At 41.1% G+C, this 21,679-nt stretch overlaps 1 protein-coding gene across 2 annotated transcripts in view; it reads right to left on the bottom strand.

The window, feature by feature from the left end:
- The window catches only part of lamb2 (laminin, beta 2 (laminin S)), a 44,531-nt gene that overhangs the window by 19,007 nt on the left and 3,845 nt on the right, over positions 1-21,679 (bottom strand). For both annotated transcript variants that reach the window (XM_005938082.2, XM_005938083.2), the window contains exons 3-10: positions 9,848-10,017; positions 9,591-9,726; positions 6,001-6,074; positions 5,718-5,906; positions 4,900-4,963; positions 1,688-1,890; positions 594-714; positions 205-393 (exon numbers count right to left, since the gene is read on the bottom strand). In XM_005938082.2, the coding sequence (XP_005938144.1) occupies positions 205-393; positions 594-714; positions 1,688-1,890; positions 4,900-4,963; positions 5,718-5,906; positions 6,001-6,074; positions 9,591-9,726; positions 9,848-10,017 (1,146 nt within the window). The remainder of the gene's footprint in view (positions 1-204; positions 394-593; positions 715-1,687; positions 1,891-4,899; positions 4,964-5,717; positions 5,907-6,000; positions 6,075-9,590; positions 9,727-9,847; positions 10,018-21,679) is intronic.

The following is a 21,679-nucleotide window of genomic DNA, read 5'->3' as shown; positions in this document are numbered from 1 at the left end:
GCCTCTGTTCTCATTCACAGTCATACGTACACAGTACCACTATGATCATGCTGGCTTTTGGAGGACTGCACACAAGTTTGTGCCTGAATTCCCACAATCTCTCTCCCCGCGTAGCCAAAGAGCTGTGCAAGCAGGCGGTAAATCCTCCACAACACAGCAAATGTGAATATTTCAAAGAAGCATTCCTTTTTTTATCAGACTCACGTATGCAAACTCTTGGGTCTCTTATATCCTTGACAGGGTCTTTGTAGTAGAAAGGTTTGCATATCTCACAGTGGTGTCCCATGGTGTTGTGCTGACAGTCATCACACACTCCTCCGCTGACATTTCCCGTAGCCAAATACACTGCCATGTCAAAGTGACAGGCTGTCGAGTGGCTGTTACAGTTACACTCTGAAGAAAAAACAGGTTTATTTCATGTTAATGAGTCCTTCCTTATAGATTATTAGTCCTTTACTTTTATTCCTTCTTTTTAAACTTTTATTGAGGTGTTTAACAGATATACCAGTGTGTGAGCTATTTCACTTTCTATTCTCATAAACCTACAAACAGTTACAATGTTAAATGTAACCAGCTCATTCATCCGTACTCACTCTTGCAGGCATTGGTGTTGCGTCCTTCAGCTGGCCTCCAGGGGTGGTCGTTGTAAAAGTCGTCGCACTGCTCACAGTTCAAACCCTTAGTGTTATGGTTACAGACACACCTGCCGTGAACCTTAACATGAGATAAGAAGTAAGGGAATGGGGGCTTAAAGAAGAACACTGAAATGATGAGAAAAATCAGGCTGTAATGTGCTAATTAAAGGCACTGCTCTGTATTCTGTACCGTAGTCTGTGCACACAGTCAAGCATGCTTACACCCTTTGCCATGGTGCTGGGTTGAATGTTTCACCATTAGACCTTTACCAAGCAAATGTTTAATGGCATGTTTGGCGACTGGAATGGGAGTTGAGTAAGACCTAGTCATGTTTCATTTTTCCCACTTTAACTGGCCAAATAAATGCATCCCTTAACTTTGTGGGTTATAAGCATTCATTTTATATTTATGTAGCTGTTTAATAAAATCTCTTTCTGGGCATATGTTCATGATCGTCTCTACATAATAACAACTTTATAAATTAATTTATCAAATATGCTAATACTGTGAGTACTTCTTAGTATTTATATGTCACAAAGTAGTAGTTGTGGGCATTGTCACTGGCTTCGAGACTCCAGCCACATAATATATATAGCTTATATTCTATTCAGTTGGATTCAATATTATTTATATAAGATAAGATAAGATAAGATAAGATAAGATAAGATAAGATAAGATAAGATAAGATAAGATAAGATAACCCTTTATTAGTCCCACACGTGGGAAATTTGTTGGGTCACAGCAGAAAGTGGACAGTTACAGTAGCAAAACTAAAAATGTAGAGCCTAATCACAACTACAGTCAACTCAAGGCACTTTATATGTAAGTTAAAGACCCGACAATAATCAACCAGATGAACCATGATGAGCAAACACTCATCGGGGGTGACAGTGGGAAGGAAAAACTCCCTGTTAAGAGGAAGAAACCTCCGACGTTACCCAACCAAAGTACAAATACATATATTTTTTGCTTAGTTAAAAAACATGTGAGATTCTGTTTGCATTGGATTTTTCTGACGTCACTGTTCTTTCTTGAAAACTTCATCACTCACCATTCCTTCTACATCATCCTCGATGCCATCAATGGGGGCACACTCTGAGGCATGGCCATAACAAAAGCAGTTTCCACGAACGACAAGCTCGTATATTGCATAGTAGTATTTCTCTTTGATTTCATCTCTGGGGTCCAGCAGGTTGTCCCCCAGCGTGTGAAGCTTGGTGAAATTCACTCTCAAGTTGGTGATCTTTAGCTGGTCTGATGGAAAGAAGACACAGATGGAATAAGCAGAAGAGGAACAGGGTGCAGATATTTTAAGCTTACTAATAATTTAATTCAGTTAAATTTAACTTTATCACAAGCACCTCAAGGCACTTTGTACTGAAAGGTATAGCCCCGACAATAGAAAAAAAAAAAAAACCAATCAGACGATCCCCTATCAGTGAACACTGGTGACAGTGGGAAGAAAAAAAACTAGATGACAGCTAAACTCTTTTAGTTAATGTATGACATTAGTGGGGTAGCGAAAGTAATTTAAAAAAAGGGCTTTATAAAAGATGCACAAAAAAAAGCTGTCCATCCCCATTTAACACAACTGTCCAAAGGATCACTGCTGCAGCATGAGGACGTCAGCCAGTGGAGCATGACAGAGCTGAATGTGAGGCAAAGCATTACGCACTAACTGAAGTTAATGATTTGGGATGGAGGAAGGATCAGTTAGCCATCATAGTTCTGAGGTACCTCGACGTTACATTTGTTGCTGCCGCCAGTCCAAACACCTTATATGTACTTCCTTACACTACGGTAAAAATATTTCAGTCATATATGAATTTATTTTTGGCAATATTTTTTTAGCGTCTTAGTTCAAACACCTTTGAGAACTACACCTGTTTGACTTGTTTAATTGTCTGCTATAAAGAGTAGAAACTACAGGTGCTGCTAACTGAATATATCCAGCACAACTTCAGCTTTAAACTGACACCATGTCCAAAAATGACAGACAGTAATGGAATGTGGCGTTGAGAGAGTCCTTCCCTCATCCTGTACCTTAATCTTCTGAAACTATTTGGCACGAGCTAGGGAAGGAAGCTCACTGCTTTCCAGAGGGATTTGTCTGTCTTTTCAGCCTGTCGACATGCTGGAACATTCTCTGTGGTTATAGTCCAGCTGTTTACCAATAGCAGTCGCCACACAAACTAATGTTTATGTAGCATAGTGCATGTTAGAACACAGGACCTTTCCCTTCACTGCGACAAAGCAGAAACCACCCGGGCAAAAAAACCAATCAAGAATAAAATAAAGTTCCTAAATATTACAGACCTATAAATCACTGCAGTAATGCTAAAGACATTTTTGCAGAACGTCAGTACTGCATGAACGCTATGGCAAGTACCCGAAAACCAAGTAAAGTTAAGGATGTTGTGTTCTCAACTGAGCTTCCTGTATAATATTCCAGTGAGTGTGTACTGAGTGTGGTCGAAGGATTTAGGTCACAAAAGGTGAATATTAAGTGAGTAATATTATTAGTGTAAATGTCCATCAGTAACATGCCCTGCTGGGTTCTTCCTCAAGAGACAAAGACACAATTAAACAGAAACCGAAGAAGAACTAAACTGGATATAATCAATTGTCTTGCAAGCAGCAGACATTAAATATAAACAGTTCAGCTGTGAGGCGGTTAGAGTACTACATGTGGACCAGCTCCACTAACATATTTAACAACTGAGCCGGACAGCCTCTGCTGATGCACTGGAAATCATGCTAGGGTTTCTGGGAAAAGCTCTCATGTCCTGCCAGTCTAAATATGAGGGTTAGGACGGGGAGGCTGCGTGGGAGAGAAACAGCTGCTTTTCACATCTCACCATGTCTTCCACACAGCAGGGCCATGTTTCACACCCCAGAGAGATGTGTCACAGCTGAATAACAAGAGCTAATTGTGTCTGCTGGAGTTTGATTTATGATGATAAATGTGAGTATGACTAGAAGGGGAAAAGGGCAGGGGGTTTGGTTTGATTTTTTTTACACATTTGTCGTGGGTGTCTTCTAGTAATATTTCATTTACATGATCATGTACTTCATTATAAGACTGTAACAGAAGCTTGTTTTTACAGAAGCAACTGCTCATCAAGAACTCTTAGGGCAATAATTACTGAGCTGGGCAAATTAAGATATTCACCAATGTTTTTGAAGGGTGGCCTACCAACAATGTACCAACTTCTGAATATGGATACAGCTATGTCGTTTCGGTAATGACCTACTCAATCTACCAAAAGCAGCACAAAATAGCAGATGTGATGAGGGTGGGTGTAATCTAGGACACTGGTGTGGTTTGCTACTTTTTATCTGAAAAACAATACAGAGTAAGAGTAGCTTTACACACGTTTATCCCTGCAACAATGTCAATTTGATTAAACTTTATTTCTATAGGACCAAATCACAAAAACAGTCGCCTCAAAGTGCTTTATATTGTAAGGTAAAGTCCCTACAATAATACCTAAGCACTTACAGCTTGCTCATAAGAGGTGACAGCGGGAAAGAAAAACTCCCCTTTAACAGGAAGAAACCTCCAGTGGATCCAGTCACCAGGGCAGAGGCTATTCTAGTCTGGGGTGATTGGAGGAGGAAACCACATGGCCATTCAGACTAGAGAAGGAGCAGAAGGGGAATGGACATGTTCTGACAAACTGTGAAACTTTAAGACAGGGAGGGAAAAGGTTTGAAGGTTTCTTTGGTTGAAACACAAGACTGGTTGAGAGACTGGCTGCTATTTCACCAAATCAAACATCCATGTGTAACATCTGACCTGAACACACAAAGAGAACACAGAGCATTGCTTCCTGTCAGACCTTGATCCTGTTGTTAATGAAGTTACTGCAAAGGAAAGTCCACAGCAAACTGTGGACGACCTCTCTGTTCTGAGATGTGCTAACTGTCCGAGATCTCTTAAAAATACATATAAATTACATAAAACACATTACATAAAAACAAGTTCACAGGCACTTTTCCATTGCTAATTTTAGCTAGCTACTTTCAACTGCTCGCTTGTCACAAGGGGTAGCTCTGCATGCCTTTCCTGACATAACCCCATAAAAGGTTTTGGAGTTGAACAACAACCTTTCACTTGTTAGACGAACATGTAAATGATGCCTGATATGTTTTAATATTAAACCCCAAAAAAGAAAGATTCAGCCAATATAGACCAGGTGTTTTATCTCTTTAACATTTTTGATGACTGCTGCATGCTGCAGGCTGTTGGGTGGGACCTACTCTGTATAGTCGGGCTATATGGATCCTGAATCCTGATGGCTGGATCCAACACTCTGTAGATGACCTAAGCCGGGAAATAAATATTATGCACATGCGTGTATTATGTGTATTACGCCACATCATGTTATATCCACATATGACAAAATTAACAAATAGAAAATGTTAGTTGTCCTTTTTTAGGACAGTAGGTGCTACTTGAAAGCTCAGAATCTGTTAAAAGAAGTGTTGTTATTTTGGAGACCAAACTGACAAAGGACTTGCTACTTAATTTCCAGCCTTCAAAGGATTAGCAGAACAAAATATAGATACTCTGGATATTGCTCTGTCAAAAAGGAAAAAACTGAAACAAACAAAACAGCCTACCTCCTTTTTAAAGTTTAATAATTACCCCAGAAAAGAACCACACTGACAGATTTTGAGCCAGGCTGTTTCCCCCTGGTTACAGTCCAAGACAAGGTAAGAGAGTGAGAGCAAAACGGCAGGAAGACTCTCAGCGAGAAAGTAAATTTCTACACCTAAAGCTACTTTGAGCTGCTCCCTTATTCGCAAGGGCTCAGCAAAGCAGCATTTAATTTGTACACCAAATGCCCTGCATGTTGCAAACCTTAAAAAAGATTTGTGTTTCCTTCCAGGATTAAACTGGGAATTTTTCACTTGCTAGGAAATTTTATAAACTGATACACTACCAGGCTGTAAGTGTGTCCTACGTGTGGACTACAAAAAGCATCTAAATGACAAAGATTTAAACAATGTTTTAAGATCAAGGTCATTTTCACATTTGTCTCAAATTGGATTAGTGCGTCAAAACAGTCGCTCACCTCTCCCTCTGTCGATGGCTCAATATCAGAGTAGCGTGACTCACATATGATGTCATTTATGTTACGCAGAGGACCCTGTGAGACTCCAGGAAAGACAGCGGCACAGTCATGGGCAAAGTAGCGGTAGATCTGCCAGGTACGACCAAAATCTGCTGAACGCTCAATCAGCATGGCTGCTGGCCGGAAAGTCTGTAAAAGAACAACGCCTTTTTGTTTCATATATGATTTTGACTGCATGTGAAAATATGAAGGTCAAAATAATGATCTGTGATATTTTTCTAACCTTGAATGTCATAATCAAGTGAGTAAAATGAAACTCTGCTTCCAGATCCAGCTGGATAAAGACATCCGACTTTCCTGTGGGAACAAAGACAAGGAATGGCAGAGATGTTAATAAGGCTCACTCATTCTGTGTCTGCTAATGTCCATCAGTTGGTTTGCATGAAGAATTTATAAACTGCTTACATTCAAATGATCATTTCCCACAGATGGATGTCACAGAATAAAGGTTAATGGCATTATGTGAAGTGGTAACCACACACTTGGCTGGTGGAATGGATCCTTGACAGGAAAAACATTCACTGTTGGCAGGAGAAATGCGGAGTGCCTGCCGGAAATGCCCACATACTTCCTGAGCTGTAGAGCTCTCTCTCTGAAGGGCCACTCTACTTTCACTCTTGTTCTCCTTGTTTTGTGTTAATTCTGCAGTAACAAAGCCAAAAGGATCTTTCCATAGTACTAATAAAATATTTTGGGCACTAGACTCTACCCGTGTTGCTGTATCATCTGCGTGTAGATGCTGCTGTGTGGCAGTGGAAGTGGCAGAGTAAGAACATCCAGAGTTTCAGTGAAAGTGTTCTGAAACTCATGCACCTTCTTCCATGATGCTCTCTGCACAGCTCATTTTTGTAAGAGCCCAGTCCTCATATTCCACTCCCTATGGTTCCTTTCAGGCCTCCTGTCGCTTGCACGTCTTTCTTGATTCTTTTTTTCCTACACCAATGTGTTATTAGACAATAAGGTCAGACTCTCTTAGACTAGAATGACAAGCACACTCTACTATGAAGCTGATGAGGCACAGAAAAGAGAGGAGAAAACGAGGAGAAAGTAGATTCTGACCTTTATTATAGATCAGTTTTTGCTTTATGTAACTGAATCGAAACACACATAATGAGTTTGCACACAACACACCTGCTCCACTGAGCACCTGACACTCATAATTCTGTTGAAGGCTTATTTTTTTGCCTGATCCTTGTACACTGCTCAAAAAAAAATAAATGAACACTTTAAAAACACATGAAATTTCACTGCAGCTACTCAGATGCTACTCAGTTTGTATAGCCTCATGTGCTTGTATGCATGCCTGACAATGTTGGCCCATGCTCATATAATGAGACAGATGATGACAGATGGTGTCCTGGAGGATCTCCTCCCAGATCTAGACCAGAAGACCACTGAGCTCCTGAACAGACTGAGGTGAAACTGGGCAGCATCTAATGGATCAAAACATAATCTGTGAAAGTGGTGCCAGTGGTGGACCTGCCGATTCTGGTATTCTATAGCAAATGCCAGCTCTCCTAGAGTAACTCCCTCTTCTCGAGTCTCCTCCATGGCTTTGAGATGTGCTGGGAGAAACAGCAAACCTTCTGACAAATGTACATACTGATGTGCTATCCTGGAGGAGTCGACCAATAGGGACCCTTACCTCTGAAACCATTCCTGTTTTGGAGGTTGTCCCATTGTTGCCCCTCTAGTTCACCTGTTATTAAATTCAGTAACACCAAAGCAGCAGAAAATTATTAACAATGCCCTCTGCTACTTGATCAATATTCAAGAAATTTAACAGAGTTGTAGCTCCTTTAAATTGTAATAATCCTAGACTTTTTTGTGTGTTTCCTATATTTCCCCATGTCTGCATCAAGCTTGTTCTTTGTTCCTGTCAGTTAATTTCCTGATTTATTTTGAAGGTCAGTCCCTTGTGTGGCTTTCTGTGTTTTAAATTCCCTCCTTGTGTTTTATCCTCATCCTCATTGTTGTCCTGTCCTTTTATTGGACTCCTTCTGTTTTCATCAGGATTCTTAATCACTGCCTTTGATTATTTCCTGTTGCTTGGTTTGGTGGTTTGGTTTTTGCTTTTTCCTGCATGTCCTTGTAATTGTTGCATGCAATCCCAGGAAATGGGCTTTCTATTTAATATGTAAAGACAATCAACGCACTGTGTCCTTATCAAAGCGGCCTTCTGTGAGCGCTGCCACATTCACCAAACAAATGCCACAAAGATGCCATGGAAAAAGCTGCAGCTACCAGGAGTAAAAATAGTCACTGTACTTCCTGCCCCTCTTTTTCTTCTTCTGTTTCTCCCCGATCTATTCTGGGTCTAGAGCTTCACAGTGCTGTCATCAACACCACTCTGTTATTGTGGAATGTCTCACAAACAACTAAAACGAGCACTGTGTCAAATTGGCCAGTCATGCACAGATCCTTACGACCACTTATAGTGATGAAGAATTTAACTCACCTGGAAAAAAACAGTTATAGTTTGTTCCTCTTCCTGTTTTTATTGCTGTGCACCACCCTGTCTTAAATATTCCACTTATTCTCACTCTTATTTTGACATCAGAGTCTTAACTTTTCATCTTCTCCTTTTCCCTCACTCTGTTCAAATGCCACAGCATGCAGAGCTCACTCTGTTATTAAGGACATCTGTAGCTGTTCAGAGGATGCTGGCCACAGTGTGTGGTTGTGTGTGTGTGTGTGTGTGTGTATGCGGCAGTGTGTGTGTGTGTGTGTGTGTGTGTGTGTGTGTGTGTGTGTGTGTGTGTGTGTGTGTGTGTAGTGTGTGTGTCTGTGCTGTGTGTGAGTGTTGCGTGTATAAGTGTACAAAACTAATACTGTATTTCTCCGGTGGTGTCCGGCAGCCTCGGCTCTGTCAGTGCACTTGCCATATTCAGTGTGTGAATGTGTGTGTGAATGGGTGAATGACTGAATGTAGTGTAAAGCGCTTTGGGGTACTTAGGGACTAAGTAAAGCGTTATACAAATGCAGGCCATTTACCATCTGGCTTGATTGTGGTTTGGGTTATGTGGCCCAGGATCATAGAAAACAGGTCTGCCCCAGATCTGGTATTAAGCTGGCACTTCTGACTGACCGGTGTCATGGCAGGGTGTATGTCAACCAGATGTGGGCCAGGTCTGGCAATGATGGCACTATTTATGTTCCTATTTTCCTATTTTAGTTAGAAGACCCAAATGCCATGTTGCAATACTATACTCCTTGTGCTGGCCCATCTCAGGCAAGCGAGATCTGGGCCACCAAAGGGCCGTCATTCTTTGCGGTATGTGGGCCATGTGTAAGCACATTGTGTGGGCCAGATCAGGGCCATACCAATTTTGCTATGTGGGAATATGATGAGTCTGCTGCTCTTATGTCCAGCAGTCTTTAAGCTACATGCTAACATGAATGCTAACATGATCTGGCACATGCTAATAATATTCGCAAAACACACTAAACACAGAGTACATCTGAGGTTGACAGGAAAGTGTGAAAACTATGCAAAATTTCACACTAATCTAAGAGACATTTAACAATAACAAAAACCCACTGTAGGTCTCATCAATCATAAAATCACTCCTCATGTCTTCATATTTTGCTTCCAAAGAGCTAGACTCTCTTATAGTTTTAAAGTTGTTTTTAGCAATAGTTCTCCAGGCTTTCTGAAAGTTTTTGAACATTGTTTTTGGACAACAGCTGCTTTTTTTCAGTTATTTTCATTTACAGGTAAAATGGGTTTTTGCACCAACAAGATGATTCCCAAAGAGATTTTATTCAAAAACTTGGCTTGGAAATCAGTAGATGACCATAAAGTCTCCTCACCATTCTCAGACTGCCACCAGGACTTCTTGCGGTGAGGCTTAAAGGTAGTGATTACGTTCTCTATCCGGTGACTGATGGTGTTGTACAGTGGATTATAAGGCCGTCGCGAGTCACAGTCAAAACACTTCTTTTCATCCTGCGGCAGGACAGCAAAATAGGAAGTGTGACGGAGTCACAGACAGAATGTAGTGAAGAAACACATTTAACTCCTTCAATTCTTACTTGAGATTAAAGCAGAGTTCAACAAAAACACTTACCTGCAAATGACTGACAATGCAGTAAGGCTCTTTCCATCTCATTCCACACGTGGATGAGGCTTTAAGGTTCTTCTCTCGTCCAACCAATAAATCCCCAGTTGCTGGGTAACAGCTGCCATGGGCACAGCCATGGCTTTGACTGGGGTCCTGACCAACAGCAACAGTCAGGACTGAAGGAAAGAACACAGGAAATTCATTAAAGCGAACAGGAAACAATGGTTGCATCACTGTCCAGCAGTGCACCCACTCACGAGCTTGAGTTGGCAAGTAAAGCAGACCTAATCAGTACCCTCCATTCTGACCTGATTATTTAGACAACATCACAAGCTCTTATCACTTCCCAAGGAAAAGACTCTAGGATGGGTAGTGAAACTAAACATGTGCAGCTTTGAGTCAATGGAATACTGCTGCATTAGTTTCATCAACATCCATTGTGAGTCCCTGCAAAATATCAAAGAGAAACTTTTGAAATGGTGGCAGATATAGTTAGCAATGGCCTTTAACATCAGGAAATTCTCACATCACTCCCTGTAAGGAAATAATATGAGCTAATGGTCAAAAATAACTATGTGCAAATTAGTTTGCTTCTACAGATCATCAATGATATTATATATGAAACTGAAAACACAGATTTCAGTGACCTCTGTGTCCATATCTGTACAACAGCATGAGCAGTGTGACATCTGTGCTATTGTTCTTTGTGCATTTTGACAGTGTAGCACTTTTGTTAATAAAGATATGCTGTACTGGCCACATACAAAGAATAATGCTCAGCTACACAAAAAACAAAACAAAAATCTGATTTTATCAATAAGTCATAGCTGAATTCTCAATCAAAGCAAGAAATATTTCAGTGTTGGGACAACATTATGTCAAAGCAGCTCTGAAGGTTAACAGGCTCTGATGTGCTCCAAAGAAATGACCCGAGCACAGGCGCTGGCTAAAAGCCAATGGGAAGAAGCCAATGCAGGATTCATTTTTATTGATGGTGATTATAATAGGGATGTGATTATTTACTCTAAGCCAGACTCGTAAGCTACGTAAAAAAACAGAAACACCTGTTTTTTATAGATTTGGTGAGCACCACAAAGTACCGAGACAGGGCGTCTAGGTGATACAAAACTAGAGCCTCGCTGTGACTGAACAGCAGTGCTATGTGTGGGAGTTAAAATAAACCTCATAAACTTTCATGACAACCAGCAGCAGCCATCACACATTCCACCGGACATCTTGACGTGAGTTCCTCCTCCTGGGACCTCTGATCGTTTGTGTATGTACTAGAGATGGCACGATACCACTTTTTTATGTCCGATACCGATACCGATATCATAAATTTGGATATCTGCCGATACCGATATGAATCCGATATAGTGTTTTTTAATCAACAAAACTGTTTTTTTAAAATATCTTGCTGCATTTTGCAAGTCTGCAAGTTCATACTCAAGTTTAAAACAACAACTACACTAAAGCTATTCTGTTATACCTGTATGCAAAAAAAAAAAATTTCATAGTTCAGCAATACTGATCAATCTAATAAACTTAAACCTACACCATCATCCCTATTCTGGTATTTTAAAGAGTACTTAGCGTAAATATTAAGCAACCTAACTAATAGGGTTCCAACTCCCAGCAACAACAAAAATAAATAAATAAAAAATAGGGAACCACCCCTCACGCGCCACCTCATGATGCTTAATCGACGTAATCAACCTTAATTTGATGCAGTGTGAAAAAAAATGCACAGAAATCAATTATTTTTCAAGAAATTTTAAATAGATTCAACATCTTTCTTCAACAAAATTGCAGACTGCACAGATGGTACCTTCCCAAAGTAAAAAGTACTATAGCTTACTAGGGTATATATATTAGACTTAATAGTCACTATATACAGTAATTGACTTCTATTCATTTTGCATCAAATTAAAACTTTGGGTGTCAGATAATTATTTATTAAAAGCTCGACATTTTAAATGAGAATAAGAAAGAAAAGTATGTCTTAGGGCATGAACAGTGAAAAGGGGGCACAATCGGCCCCCCTGGCTAAACTTTGCTAGATCCGCCCCTGCACAGTTACCAGCCGTCAGCTACGTAGAAAAAGATCCTGGTGTAGAAAGTAATATTAAATAAATTCTAACAACAGCTTATCAAGCTTAAACGTGCTGCTGTTGTTCAGCCGCTGGTTTGCTCTTTCTGGTGCGAAGTGGGCCAAAAACAAAGACGGACTCGCGACAGAAAAGCTGATCAGCTGATCATTTAAGCAGTTTCACGATTGAAGTACCAGCCGGAGAGCGAGAGGCAGTCGCTCGTTAAGCTTAGCGTGGGAATGCTTTACAAACATTCAGAGATGGACTTACACGCTTGCTTTACTTCTCTCGGGGATAACTTTGTCGGAGATGAAATGCCAGGTTGCTAGCGAAGCTCCACATGCTATCCAGACCACCGACAGGTCCCGCATGCCACAGCTGCTCTATCACGTGATGCACACTGCTCCAACTGCTAACGTTCTGCGGTGAGTTACGGCGTGTTGCAAGTTTTGTGAGGTGCTTTCGTGATATTTAATGGATCGGATTACATTTTTTATTTTTCTCCGATATCCGATCCAGTCATTTAGGTCAGTATCGGACCGATACCGATACGTAATATCGGATCGGTCCATCTCTAGTATGTACTGCTATGAGGAAACTGGTATGAGACGAGATCTTCGGGTGCTTGTTGTCAGTCTATGGGCTGTCAAATAACAGGTGTTTCTAATCCTCCCTCCCTCTCTATGAATGCACTTTAAATGGCCCTAAAAGATAAAATGCTAACACTTAACAACTTACTATGAACTTTTTTTGTAGCAGAATAAACTACATGCATTTATTGAGCTCTTGGTGAGCCAGTGGGATTCTGAAAGCCTTTGGGCAAGGCTCCAAACCTTAACTGACAGCACACTTATTTTGAACCTTTTATGTGCCTCAGTTTCAGCTCATTTTCTCAAGAGGGAGTAATGTTCGTCTAAATGACTACTGTGAGCCTGCCATGACATCAACCTTCTGCATAATTGGGTGTTTCTGTGAAACACTGATATTTTTTAATGCTTACACACATAAGGAAAGACTAGGTGCTATACCTGCTATACCTTTATACTCTCAGATGAGGCAGTTGAAATATGGACAATGCAGGTGACTGTCTAATGTCCAAAGGCAATTTATGCCATAACCTCAGGGCAACAATGGGGAACGCTCTGTCCCCTAAGAGCTTCTGCTTAGATTTTTGTATATGTCCTCGGGCCATGGACCGGTACCGGTCCGTGAGTCGTTTGGTACCGGGCCGCGAGAGTTGAGGCTTGGGTATGAAATGTATGGTTTTCAGGGTTTTTATCGGTTTTTAGCATTATTTTGTTAGCGTTTTTATCGTTAACTCGGTTTTCCTGGGTCTTGTCACATGTGTTATGAATAAATCTTCTTTTTTTTGGTACCGGTACTAGTTTTATTTAAAGGCCGGTCCGTGAAAATATTGTCGGGCATAAACCGGTCCGTGGCACAAAAACGGTTGGGGACCACTGGGTCAGATGACCTGAGAGCTCGGACAGGAGCCTGATGGCAACAGCGCAGAGGATTTCACATGGACACTGACATATGACACACCCAATCCTGACATACACTACGGAGGAAACCTGTGTTTGACTGGCATTTGACAAAGTTTCACATTTGTTGAAGCTAAGTGAGCAACAAGCAGATGAGGTCACAGTCTCACACACACCTGTGCATCTACACCAACACTTCTTCTATCTTCTTCTGCATGAAGATACACTCATTAATGTATTTAAACTCATGGCTCAAATGACAGTTTAAAGGCACTTTAACCTTGTATAGCTCCCCTTTTAAGTGAACAACTGTGTGCTTGTTGATTACACAAAAGACACCTGTTAGAGGATTTGTTGAGCAGTTATTATTATCAAAGAAATCTGACATTGAGAGGACACTGAGCGAGTCAGATGGATGGTTTGATGGGTGAAAGAAAAAAGAGAGACAGCCTTTGTGCAGACAATGAGAGGATATACACAGATGCTACTTGATACCTATTTGGGAAACTACTGACACACTCTCAAAGGTGTTCATGTGTACATGTATCAGAGGTGGAGAGGAGAGGGTGGAGGAGTAAAACAGACATCTAATGTGTCGTGTAATCACTAGGTTTCTGGATGTCTTTTATCTCTCTGTGGAAAAATTCACCGGCTTTACGCTGTGCTCCCAGGATGACATCACCACTTGTAAAAACAAGACATGTAGGATAATGAACAGATTGGTCACAAAGACGGTGCTGCACCATAAACCTCCATGCAATTGGAAGACGCCAACTTGTCTCAAAACACTCACTAACTAAGCACTTAGCAGTAATGAAGCTTAAAAAAGTACAATGCAAAGCAGAAGCAGGGACTATTCACCCTCTAAGTTAAAGCTGTAACTTTCATTCTGAAACTAACACATTACAAAACTTTGAAGAGAGCGGGGATCCTTTTTTAACTTTAGCTTCACAGTTTCACAACTGCTTAGCACATGGTTGGCAACTGTTTGCAAACAAGTCAGCATCCCCCATAGAAACTACTGATGACTTCAGAAATCTGCCAACAACCAAAGCAAATGCAAAGGAGGTTGTCTGTGCAGCACCATGTGTTTTACTGCAAACAATTTTTCCTAGCAACAGCAAGCAGCTTTCCACAATCGCCAACTGGCCAGGGAATACATATTTTTTCCAATGAATGAACCTCTGTTGCAACCCCTAAAGGGTGCTGCCAAAAGAAGAAGAAGAGGACAACAGTGATCAGACAGATTTTAAAGGTCCAGTGTATAAAATCTTACCACTAGATGTCACTAAATTGCAGTCTGTATTCCGTTTTCTTACCCCTTACAATTCCAAATACATAATCCAAGGATAATGCAGAAAAAAACAGCAATGGCTGACTTTTCTAGACTGTTTATCCCCCATTTACCGCAGATACTCTTCTTCTGTCTAATGACAGCAGTACTGATCTGAATTGTTGAGGATATCCTGATATTTTCTGTGGGTAAGCACCAATGTCTGTGTCACTGTTAGCTGCTGTTAGCTGGCATTACTGAATGTCTCTTTAAAAGTGGACCTAACATTGTTGGACTTGGACCGTGACCCTATAACCCTCATAGTTTACCAACCAACAAAATGCCATTTGCTCATTCTGGCTTATCGGATGATCTACTTTTGTTTTAAATCAATTTACATTGCATATCTTTGCTTTTACCTTTGAACTTTTGATCACAAACATGCACTAAAAACAAGAGGGAGCAGTATTAGGTTCAAGGAAACTAGCTTTAATCATTTAATCAGTTTTTCAAGAACATAATAAAAACTGCAGCACTGATAATTATGTTGATGACTGATGGAAGTGAGGGGATGTCAAGGCTCATGTCACAAGGACAATCCAGTGCATCAGCTGCTTCCTTCCTTCTTCTCCTCAATTTTTCTGATATACTGTCATTAAAGGAATGCAAAGTGAAACGTGGGGTGACAGCTGAAAGAAAAAAGGGGAGGCTCGGGCACTGCTACTGGTATGTGCAGTGTGTGTGTGTGTGTGTGTCTCAAAGGCTGCAAAACAGTGCTGTTCAACCAGGCTTTTGTAACACCCTAGTAAAACCATACTTAATGTAGCTTGTACATCATCTTGCAGCCACATAGCACATTCTTATTTATTTATATTTGTTCTCTAATAATCTTGACATCAGACCGTAAAAACTGCTTTTGCTTTCCATGTCGTGTACTACTGCCAACAGCTGTTAACCTATTCTCAGCTTGAGTTAAAAACATGACATGAAATCATTACATTCATGCCCTTGGATGGTTAAATTTGGCTCTCAGGCGAAAGGTCTTCCACATAAGGAAAGTCTCTGACTGTCAGAGGCAGTGATACAGATTAAACTCTGCGGAGCTTTCAGAAATGAATTCACCACCCCCGATACACACACACACACACACACACACACACCTCCTCCAAGTGAAGTCTGCTTTTATTAAGGGTTCATACACCTTTTTCAGGGTCAAATTCAAGCACTATCAAGGTGAATTTTGTAGCTTTTCCAGCACATTCCCAAAAAACAAGGATGCACGTTTCACTTCACATCACCTCAGTAACAACACGTGAAAATTAAAACAAATCATCTATAAGCAGACCATATACCACATTAAAGTGGCACTATTTCACAAAACTCTTTAGAAATGTTTCTCAGTTGTCAGCATGAGATGACCTCCTTTGCTCTCAGCATTTACATACTTTACTGTAACTCTTCGCTGCCTAGAGACTGGTGACAGATTACAGAAGATTTCTACCAGTGAAACATTCTCATTGTAAAAACTGGCATGTGGGGAAAAAAGAACAATTAAAAATGTAAAAGTTTGTGGACAGAATCTGCAACCTTCAGTACTTTTTATGACATTGTGTCTGGTTTTATACTACACACCTTCGCCTAACAAACACACAAAGCAAACTGAGAAAGTGAAGGAGAACAGTCTGTTAGAACGATACTTTTCACTCAGTACCAACTATATTAGCTAGCCTAAGATTAATATATTGTTAGTTTTTCAAAGTCAGCATGCATAATCTGTGCAGAGATGAAACTGCACTGCAACAGCTGTGATAAATCTGAATGGTAGTGGGCTAATATGTCAAGTACTGATATCACCTCCAACTAGAAGCCTGCAGCTCACTACAGGAATAAATCAGCTACACTTTGTTTGCATATGGTTTCACATCATCACCATCACAAAGCTGTAAAACGGTTTTCCTTCTTTCAGTTTGCCTCTTTAATTTCCTTAAATTTGTCACTCAGCTGTACCCATCTAATCCACAGACTAATGAAAACCTCTAGCTCTGTGTGTGTGAGTGGGATGTGACATCAGCGTGGTACATTCCAGAAGCACGGTCTGGCAAGACACAGTTTGCTGTCACATGAACCAGTGTAAACTCTGCAGGAAACCAAGGCAAACAGTCAAAAATTGGACTGAAGAGAAAGCACGTAAGGACACACGTATTTGCTGGGAGAACACAGACAATACATGCATCCAACATTAATAAAATGATGGAAGGGTCAGATCCAATATTAGCTCACCCGGGGAAGTGAACAGACAGGATTAGCATCATTTAAGAGCTGCATGACCTAAGACAGTGTGGGACTAGAAGGCACCACAGATATGTTTAGCAGTCACCATGGCATAGCTGCTTTAAGGGCCCGGCAAAGAGAAGTCAACTGCTTTTATTTTTAACTCCTCCTAGCTAATTAGTTTACATTCCCCTTCCATGCGTCTCCGTCCTCTCTTTGCTCGGCACTTAGCTGATGGACGGTTAACTCCCACAGCCAAACAACCAGCTGGTCTTCCTCCTCCTCACCTCACAGCTCACCTCCCATCTCTCTCCTCCCTTAATGTCTACTGCACCGGGAGGTCAGAGCGGTGGATTCACCACTCTGACCTCCCGCTCACCTTGTTCATTACTGAAAAAGGCCTCCTTCCTAAAAATAGTTGCTAACCTTGATGTAATCCATCATTTAAGTAAATGATGTCCAGAGCAGAGACGATACTGTGTCTGTATTTCTTACTTTCTTGTTAGAGATTCAAGGCTAAGCGTAGGGCCCACGACAATCTTGACATCTGTCAAAATTCTTGTAAAATCTAATAAATCAGTGGCTGAGACAAAAGTTTTACTGAATAAGAGCAAAATTATTTCTTTATTATCTCAAAATTATTATTACAAAAGCAGACCCTAAGAGCAGGGCCATGGATCTTGGGAAAAATGTCATAATCAACAAGGCTAACATGGAGGGCTCTAGTACGCTTTCTCTGAGACATCTTACAGATGCACACCATAATTCAAAACTGCAGTAACTGGAGTTACCACAGACACACAAGCCATTATTTACACATTTCACTTCATTTACACATGAAGTCTTAAACCAATTAAAGTTTGTATTTCAAATCATTTCTATAATAAAAACGTCTCCTCTGAGTCTTTCCCAACTGTTTTTACTGACCGCCTGCATTGATATCTAAAACACAAGAGTTTCAGTGAGCAAGGCCAGGCGCTGCCCATTACACAGACTGTTACATTAACAAGGCATGGCACTGAGAAGCAGCTGGTTGGAATAGAGGATATGCTCACATTCCTGTCCCGTCCTGGAGATGTCTGAGCTGCTCCGCACCGGAGAGAAAATATGGAACAAGACACTGCGAGTAACAGGTGGGCAGGGGAGTGAGGAGCTAGAACAATGTCTGTTTTTATCTTAGCGGTACGGGAAACATGCTAAGTGCATTTAGTGCCCACCCCGCAAGCCGTCATTCCCACATGTCTGTTGTTACTGAGTACTTACATCCAAAGAAGCATCAACGTGAAACAGAGTGCATGATTTTGATGCATTTTGTTTTTTCATCAGGGAATGAGCAAATGGGAAATTCACATACATTAGTCAGCTACATCAACACAATCAAATGTTAGATTGCATGAATAATTCATATATTCGTGAGTTTATCCAGCATAATCTCCATCTTATGGAGATTAAACTGGTCAAACAGGCTTACAAACTGGTGGCCTGTCCAGGGTGCACCCCATCTTTCACCCTGTTGCAGCTGGGATGGATAGAAGGAGTCAAGACCTAACTTTGAGTGGATATATATCTATGCTGTGCAATTACGGTATCTTTAAATGCTGCTGATGTTAAAGTCCCCACTGCAAAACTGGCAAAATAGTAGAGTCCCATCACATAACACCTACAAAGTGTAAGCTTTATGTGATCAGAGGGAGTTATGGAAACACTGCAGGTCAGATTTAGCAGGATTGTGTGAGATGTTTGCTGTAACCTAAAAATGATCTACCAGCCACACTCCCCCTGCCATGTTGTCTAAAGGTCAATAAATCCACCAAATACGAGGCACACGTGGCCACCAGATGCTGGGTGCAGCTTTTCCTTCGGTCATTTAACCAAAGAGACTGCACTCCTGTGGGTCTCTTTAGTGATTACGGTGCTGTGTATTTGCCTTGGTGCTCAGCAGGTGACCCAGAGCACCGAGCAGACTCCATACTTGTTTGCTGGACGTGCTAATCAGAGTGCCTGATGAAGAAAATCTGGCTCCACTTAGAGGGAAAACTGAAAGCATCACATGGGACTTGAAATTAGCATTTAGTGTGTTCTATTCTTGTGCTCACATTCCTGTATGTGACTCTAAGTGACTTTAATAACATAATTGCACTGTGTCGGCTTGATAAATGCTGAAATTGCCACATGTGTAAAAGAGAGGAGGGTAACCTTTGTGTGGCTTGAGGCTTAGGTCAGATCCTCTGAGCACAATTTAAAATACACTGGGGAATACTGCTTTAATGAAGTCATTTTGTAATACCAGGTCTGAACTGACAATGACCCCATTAGTCCCTTGAGAGAGGAGCAAAGGTAACCAAGAATTGTTAAGTTTTCTGTATCTCAAACTGGGTCTTTTTGCATTTATATTCACCCTTTTTTCACTGCAGGAGCTCAGGGCAGGTGTGGTACACTTACAGGAAATTCCCCTTATAAGCTCTTCCGGCCTTTCTCTTTCCACTGCAATGTGGGACCTACTGGATTCACAAGGTGAAACAATGACGTTTACCTGAAGAAAAAAAAACACTCCCAAAAAGAGGACTAACGGGGTCTGACTCAGTACAGACAGCAGGCTCTTCTATGTACCACAATCTGCAGCAGCCACAAAAGAAGGTTTCTTTTTTTTTCCTGCATTGAAGCAACAGCCATTGTAAGTTTTATGAGTAGAAAGAGAGGTGTGGGGAAATACGGAGATAGAAAATGGGTGCAGTATTTGTAACATGACGGGGCAATCACAATGACCTAAGACCATAAGGCCACACTGTAGGAGCTTGTATGCTTGCCTGAAAGGAGCAAGATATAGATCCACTTGCAAAAATGCAATGTAGTCATTACATCCATGTTTTCATTAGTGTGTAATAGCCTGTAACTATGACTTATAAAAAACAAGCCTCCAAAATCCTTGGGGGCAGTATAATATTCAATGAAGTACATCTTTAATGCATCATTTTGTGGAGTATACATATCTGATTTCAGCAGTAAATCATGGACTGTTCATTCAGTGACTTGGAACATATGAAACAGCTAGCCCAAGGTTAGAAGAAACATTATATATGTACATGGTTACATGTGGGGGGTGTGTGTGTATGCGCACATGCATGTGTGTGTGTGTAATTACAGGCCTCCAAGATGAAAGCACCACACACTGTGACTTCTTCCACTGCAACTCAAGTAAAATTTCAAATATCTCAAGAAAATACTAAGCACACCAAATCCATCCTTCCCTTCTTCCTTTCTTCTTCTCTTTGTCTCGACTTCATCCCCCTTTTCCTTCTGTCCTTCCTCCCTTCCATCTCCTTCCTTCAACCCTCCCACACTGCAGCGTCACATTCTAATTGCTGCTTGTCTGCTATCAGGTGTGGTCGCGTCTGAGAGTGCTTTTTTAACAAGCTATGCTACAGAACTCCATTAATCCTGTTATTGGACTTAGCCTGTGGCCCGTAGCAATAAAAGCTCCTGGCATCTGACAAACATAAAGACAGTGCAGCCACAGTTTTTGGAAAGGAAAAGGACATTCATATTTCTGCTTCTTGTGGATATTAGAGCCACATGGAATAAAAAGTATCCATTCATAACATCATTCATAACATTTGCTGAAAATAATTTGTTAATCTAGCATAAAAACTGATTTCCTTTCATACTTTTGATTGCACGCTCACATCACAAATCGTCCTTACTTCCTTTGGATGTATATTCTGTTCCAATGGATGATGCTCATACTAAGCATGAACAAAGATTGTGTGAACAATTAATCCATGTTAACCAAAGGCTCAGGCTTCATAACTCTTTAACATGTTTATTCCCTTCTTTGATCTTTATGGGATTAGTCTCATCTCAAGGAATCCTTGCTAGCTATGAGCACAGAAGCCCCACCCACCTGCTGCTCTTACAAAGGGAAACCAATCAGAAAACAGCTGGCCTAAAGTGAGAGTGTCCTTAACCTCTAAAACAGGGAGGAGCTAAAACATGATGAGCAGAATAGGCCCACTTTAAACTACACCGTGCTTTCCCTAGTCTCACATGTTTCTGTGAATAATAATAACATTGTGATTTTTTCAAAGTGTGTTATGTCATTAACATTTACAGTGGCTAACTAAAGCTATGTGTCTGCAATCGTGTGTCTTCATACGACAGGTCACAGGTCACGCTTCTTTACAGCTGCGCATTTGTTCTCCTTGAGACTCACAGCAGCTCCACTCAGGTTCATAACTTCACCAGCCACTTCATTGTTTTTAATGAGGCCAGCACCATTTCCTGTTCCTCTCCATCACCTCCCCCATCCTCAAGTCCTCCTTCCTTTAGTTTATCTGCACCTCCCCTTTTCATCCAGAAAAGCTCCTGCCCAGGAAACCCAACTCATGGTCCTTTTATACAAACAGGTTTACTCTCTCCCTCCACCCCTGTGTCTAAAGTCTTTCTCTCCCTCTTCTTTCTCATTGTCCTGATTCTATCCTGATTGTACCCCCCACCCCCCTTCTATTTAATCAGGCTCTGTCTCCCCCCCTCTCTCTCTGTTTCTAGTACTGGTGGTTAGCAGGCTTTAGTGCACCATTGTTCTGGCATCTGCACATTTCCGGAGGCTGTCGCTTACAAAGGCTTTGGGAACACACTCTCTCGTTCCCACTGCCTAACCAGCTCTCACCTGCCCACACACACACACACACACACACACACACACACACACACACACACACAC

Source organism: Haplochromis burtoni, unplaced genomic scaffold (assembly GCF_018398535.1).
Source record: "Haplochromis burtoni strain Fernald_Lab_line unplaced genomic scaffold, NCSU_Asbu1 Contig_246, whole genome shotgun sequence".
In the NCBI taxonomy this organism is placed as follows: domain Eukaryota; kingdom Metazoa; phylum Chordata; class Actinopteri; order Cichliformes; family Cichlidae; genus Haplochromis; species Haplochromis burtoni.
The sequence above is the reverse complement of the archived record's forward strand: the minus strand, read 5'-3'. Positions and strand labels throughout refer to the sequence as shown.